The sequence below is a fragment of the Triticum aestivum genome, chromosome 1B (genome assembly GCF_018294505.1).
Source record: "Triticum aestivum cultivar Chinese Spring chromosome 1B, IWGSC CS RefSeq v2.1, whole genome shotgun sequence".
Taxonomy (NCBI): Eukaryota; Viridiplantae; Streptophyta; class Magnoliopsida; order Poales; family Poaceae; genus Triticum; species Triticum aestivum.
In genome coordinates, this window is record NC_057795.1 from 550,745,224 (window position 1) to 550,751,223 (window position 6,000).

A 6,000-nucleotide genomic window follows, 5' to 3' on the forward strand; every position below is an offset into this window, starting at 1 on the left:
CCAAGGTATGTGATTCTGAGCAACACTAGCATTGAAAGCCTGTGCTCTGCCGAACTTCTGAATCTTCTCAAAGTAACAAAATATACTACTCGTAAATAGTACAACCAACCTCGTAAACGCAATGCTTTGAAAGGAACATTGTTCAGTGCTCTATTCATAGCACAGGACTATCCCCCAATATGGCAAATAGTACAACCAACCTCGTAAATGCAGAGTCATCCAGAAGACAGGTTGATTTGTAAATAAAAATGTTGCTGCCAACATCCCAGATCTATGGCAGAGGGGTCAATATAAGGTAAGCAGATTCAAGGACTGAACTGAACAGGAATGTACAGCTACCAGATAGCTTCATGTAGCTTTAGGGCCTTGGTATTGCGTGTAAGCACTTTGTGTTTCTTGCTACATGTTTCAGTTGAGGATTATCCTTCGGAAGAAGGGGATTGCTAACTGGGGACTTTAGAAACACCCTCATAATTACAAAGATCTGTATGGCGAAATATGACAACGACAACAACACTTAGTCGTGACTGAAGGGGTTGGGGCAGATCCGAAGGTCCAAACAGTGGTCAAACTGTTGTTAAGACGATATATATTCACATGCGATCGGCCATCCGTGCAGGTTAATAACTCAGAAGTGTTTCCTTTGTAAAGGAAGGCTTTGCTTTATGACTTGCTCAAACCAGGGTTTGCCTTAAACTCATCCACTTGGAATGCAGGATCGCATATGTTGGTCTTCGGACACAGTTCTTGATCCCATGGGCCGATAAGATGGGATTCAAACCCTGGCTGTGCAACACCCCGGACCGCATCTGTTGACAGATCATCCAACCGCGATTTCTTCGGAGAAGGCTGTATGCTGTCAGGGTAGTCATCTAAGGTAGGTGGTGAATGTGAAAGCTTCCTCTCCTCAGAACCTTCAAGTGAGCCACCAAGCTTTTGCTGCTCCTCTATGATCATCTGCAAGTACTTCCCTTGTGCTTCGATTCTCAGCTGCAACTGCTTTTGAACCTGACAAGGGAACATGTGATGATTTAGTCTAGTCTTGAAGGCTTGGAACGAAAATTTAGGTTGGCTCCGAAGAATATATCTCAGAGATGGCAGATTTAATTTAAAAATAAATAGTGCAAGCAAAATAAAAGAACTGTTAATAAGAGGCAATCGAGGACAAAGTCATTTGCAAGGAACCCACCCAAGTATAACTTCGGTAAATAATGGTTTAGTAGAATGGGGCAAGAAATCAGATTGTTGGAGTAAATCCCCAGCTAACAGCTTGAAAAAGTACAGCATGGATGTGGCAAAATCCATTATATAGGAAAAAACAAATAATATGATTCAAAGAAGTTCACATGTTTCCATCACAAACCTCAAGTTGTTCATGGAGCCGCTTCTGAACTTCCATTTGCATCTTCAATGCTTCATTGATTTGTGAACCCCTGAAAGATAAATGAAGAATATCTCTGTAACTATGTGATGTATTTTTAGCATGATATCAACCAGCTTAAAAGGCCTACGTTAGCAGAGGATACAATCATGTGCACAGACAATTGAGTAAAGATCACTTACGGTGCAGAATCTGCATTAGAGAATGAATCACTAGAATCCTTCTTTTCGTCCTTGGAACCTACACAAACTGCCAATTTTAAAAACCAAAGCTTTCTCGGTATGAAGGAAGGCAAGAAGGGGAGTGTGCTAGGAAGGCAATGAAGCATAGAAGGGCACTTACCTTCAGCAGGCGATTCTGGTATGTACTTTGCAAGGCGATACTTCTACGCAAGCAACAAGAGAAATAAATTATTAGTGACCAGGCAAATATTTATTAGCTGTCTCCTCAGAAGAGACATTCTTTACCTGCAAATGGCTCTTCACGTGATAAATTGTAATTCCTGGCACACCCATTACAGTGAGTACTCCTTTAGGTGTTGCTCCTGAAGATATGATGATACCAATACATTAACAAATGTCTGATGCATTGTATCTTGTGTACTTCAAATAAATAAACAACTATTATAGAAGGTTGTTTAGGGTTATCGATACATCAACAGTTTCCAATGCGATTGGGTAAGGTAACATGGCAGACACAGTTCCAAAGGGTCATATTAACAACTTCTAGCAGACTCGCATGAATCATTGAAACATGAGGAACTTGAGTTTTGTGGGGAAGAGAAACTTGTGTGTTTCATGACCTGAGATATGCAGCAATCTCATGGTAAAAAAATGCACAAATCTGCTTCATAAACATTTGGAATATCAAAATTAGTTTAAACTTGAGTTAAAATGCATGATACACAATGGATTCGACATACAACCAGCAAGGTGCAGGTTCTAGATATGCATTGTCCCACACCATCTAAAAATGTTTTCACTCAGAAAGTGTGCTGCTGACAAGGTTCATGAGAAACCAAGCAGAATGAACCAACAAAATAAACGAAATTTATACATCATATCAAGTAACAAGCAGAATGAACCAACAAAATAAACGGAACATACATCATATCAAGTAAAACCAGAAAAATTAATACTTAAGAGAGAATACCCACTATCTGGTCCACCAAGTTGGGCGATTGCATCCACAAAACGACTATGGAGATCAGAGGTCCATCTCAGCCGTTGTTTCCCACTCCCTACAGGATTAGTAGGGTTGCTTATGTTGGACCCACTGAAAGCTCCAATATTACTTACATGCTCACTATTCTGAGCCCTCTGTGGTGCAAAGGGCACAGAAAACTTCTTAGCATGGTACATCATGAGAGTACTGCAACAATTGCAAGAACTTGTCATACACATGAGCAAGGCTAAGAAATGTTATAATTTAGGATGAAACAGGCCTACATTTCTGATGCCATCCTGTATATCTAAACAAAACGTATCAAGTTGACGGCAAAATGTAAATACAGCGCACTGAGCATTTTCTGGTACGATGAAATTTCATCATTTCTTAGACAGTTCATGAAATCCCGATCAGCATATTTATCTTAAGATGTCGAGAAGTTGCTAAGTCTCCTGGTTTATACTTAAAAGGACTTCTGCTACAAGTAAAAAAGCAAAGAGGGCGAAACTGAATATGAAAGACAATATTGACACAACAGAGAACCATAACCAAGAAAAACAAATCTTTTATACCTAGTGGTAGTATCAAAATATCCAAATAGCCAACACCTAACAAATTTTTAATGTTACAGATGTACAGATGAGTTTTAACCTCTCCAAATCACATGAAGAAGACAAATTCATCCCAGGCTGCTAACAGAACTCCACATGGTAGGAAGAAAAATAAATTTGCAAGCAACAGAGGAAGACCAGTTGAGCTAGCTTCCTCCATTGTCCTGCATCTTGTATGCTGCCATAGAACTGCAGCCCTAGAGGAGTCATCCCCAAATGCCAATCGAAGTCACTAGACAACCATGGCAAATGATCCACAAGAAATGAATCTGGATGGGCAAAATTTACGCTGCAGGTCGAATCGATCGAGATCACAGGCCATACGCAAATGCCAGCGCCAGCACAGAATTCCAACCCGGCCCTTCCGGCCTCAGAATCGAACAAGTCAGCACAGCAGCAAGGCACAGCTCATAAGCCAAAACAGGTTTATGAGCAAGGAAATCGCCAAAACACTGCGTCGCCATACCAAGCTTCGCCCCCAAAACGTCAGAAGCGCCGCCGCCACCCAAACGTGATCTCCCTGCCTATGTTTTTTTTTTTAAATACCGCTCTTCAACCATCCACCCACAGGCCACAGCCAATGGAATCTCACGAGAAGCTCCAGAAAATTCACACTAACTAGGCTCACCACTAGCAAGGCAAGAGAGGAGCGCCACTCACTGACTCACTCACCGGCCGCTGACACGCAATTCCACCGCAATACGCATCACAGAGCCGCGATCTCGACCTCACGGAAGACAGAACCTCTCGGCAAAACACCCGCCCATTCCTCCCACACCAACAGACACCGCACGCTCAGCCGCCAAAGGCGAGTCCAAGAAATTCAGTAAAGAGGCCGGCAGGGGGGCGCAAGAGCTGGGAGCTGAGCCGGCGCTTACTTACCGGCACGGAAGAGGGCCGCCGCGTGACCGGGACCCGGCGTCGTCTCCTCGCAGGTGCGCCGCGCTCGTCCGGGAGAGAGGGAGGGAGACAGTGCGGGAGGGAATCAAATGCTGCGTGCGTGCGAGCGAGCTGGTGCCCGGGGCCAATCAGGCGGAGGCGGATGGATGCCCCAATCGGGGCGCTGGGGTCCGGGCGGGGCGAGGATGGGAGCGGTGGTGGGAGGGGAAAGCGGCAGGTGGTGGTGTCCGGCGAAAGCGACGCCGCGAGAGCGGAGGGCTTGGGAATCGAGACGGAGACGCAGATCTTTTACACCGTTCTTCCTTCACTTCCGATGTGCGCCGTGGGCCGGGTCTATCTTACCCCCTGGCCCTTGCTGGCTGGGGGCAAGGAAAACCACCGGGCCCCGCGGCAACCGGGCCCGCGGGCCCTTCGGCCTTGTCAGCGAGTACCGCCAGCAGTGACAGTAGCGGTGCTGTACCTGTCTAAAAAAAAATTGGTGGTACTGTACCAGATCTTTGTCTGTTTTATCTGTGTGTCCCCGCAAGCGTCGCAGCGGCGAGCGAGCACGGCTTTCTCTTCCCTCGCCGGCGACACTGTTCAACGTTTTGTTGGTTAACCCCACCCCGGAGAATCTTCGGGGCCACGTCGCATTGATGGCAGATTCCCTCCGCCTGCGCTGCCATTCCGTCCCATCTCGTCTAATCCATCCGTGGCCCATCACGTGGCGCACAGTGGCATGATGCCCTTGCCATGATCGGACCGGGTGCACGTGCATTCGTTTCCCCTCTTTGTGTCAATGTACGTACCGCGGACAAAATTGCCAGTTACTGGGAAGTAGAAATGACCAAGAAGCAGGCCTGCCACGATGGATAAAAAAGAGGTGGAATAAAGCCGTGCCCGCAAAATACAGCTGCAAAGCGATCGGAGGAGGATCCTAGGAAGAAGTGTGGGCGACGCAAGCGATCCCGTTACAATCATGGCCCGGGAAGGATTCAAGGGGAAGAAAGGAGGAGGAGCGCCGGGCGGCCATGATGCCCCTATCTAACGGCAAAGGAGGAGAAAGGAGGGAGGCTAGTGAGGAGACGTCGGACGGGAAAATCATTGTGATCTGCCGCGATGCGAGCGCGCAGGCAGGCTCGACGGGAAAAAGTACCTCAAAAGCAACGAGGGTTTGGACGAAACAGAACGCGCAGCAGAGGCGAGCCCACCTGCTGCGGTGCGCCCGTAAACAACTCACGAGGACGCAGAAAGCTCCGGCGACAGGTCATCTCAACCTCCGTCGCTGCATGCGCGCGCGCGCGAATTCTGTAAAGAAAGCCGTGGACTTCCGTTTTACGATTTCCTTCTGTTTCAACGCGGACGCAGCGCTCTGGGCTCCGGTCGGTCGGTCGCCTGCCCTGCCCGTTCCCTTCAGATGTTCGATAAGTAGTGGAAAAAGAAAGAAATCCCTTGGACCGTGGGTAGGGGCCGGCCGGGGAGCGGCGACAGGGAGGAGGAGAGCGAGGAGGGAAGAGGCTGCGTGGCAGATACTGGTTGACAGGCCGAGGGGGGGTCGGCAGCGGCGCGGAGCGGATCGATTCCACCGGACGGCGACGCCATCGGCTGCAAAAGCGTCATCCACAAAAGCGTCGGAAGGATTCGGGGTCAAGGCAGCGGATTCTCCTCGCTCAGGCCAACTGTTTGACACCAGATTTTGGCACGGTCAAGAACTTATTTAAGATGGCGTCAAATAGAGAAGTGATCTATATGAAAGAGTTCCATATTGCTGATATAGACATCTTTGAAGTTTGGGTCATCGCTGTCCGATTTCATCTCGAAGGCCGAAACTATGCTCAAAGTACTAAGATCTTATATTCAGAGTACAGTTTGACCGATTAATCCTCCAAGAAGACCTCAAATGAAAAAATGTTCTACACGGATTGTCTTCGTCTCGTCAAAATGATCGATTTTGATATAAAA

At 47.4% G+C, this 6,000-nt stretch overlaps 1 protein-coding gene across 4 annotated transcripts; it reads right to left on the reverse strand.

Annotated features, from left to right (window-relative positions):
* Positions 1–272: 272 nt before the first annotated feature.
* LOC123137709 (myb family transcription factor PHL7) lies at positions 273–4,382 on the reverse strand. 4 transcript variants are annotated; one of them, XM_044557553.1, is made up of 7 exons: positions 4,042–4,375; positions 2,538–2,752; positions 1,849–1,925; positions 1,724–1,766; positions 1,564–1,621; positions 1,364–1,433; positions 314–1,008 (listed from the first exon to the last, which is right to left on the reverse strand). In XM_044557553.1, the coding sequence occupies exons 2-7, from the start codon at positions 2,743–2,745 to the stop codon at positions 664–666; spliced, it is 801 nt and encodes a 266-aa protein (XP_044413488.1). In that variant the 5' UTR covers positions 2,746–2,752; positions 4,042–4,375; the 3' UTR covers positions 314–663. The 4 variants fall into 4 exon arrangements, with proteins under 4 accessions (XP_044413495.1, XP_044413482.1, XP_044413502.1 ...); XM_044557560.1 differs by having other exon boundaries at positions 273–1,008; positions 1,564–1,766; positions 2,534–2,621; positions 4,042–4,382; XM_044557547.1 differs by having other exon boundaries at positions 273–1,008; positions 1,564–1,766; positions 4,042–4,380.
* Positions 4,383–6,000: the final 1,618 nt, after the last annotated feature.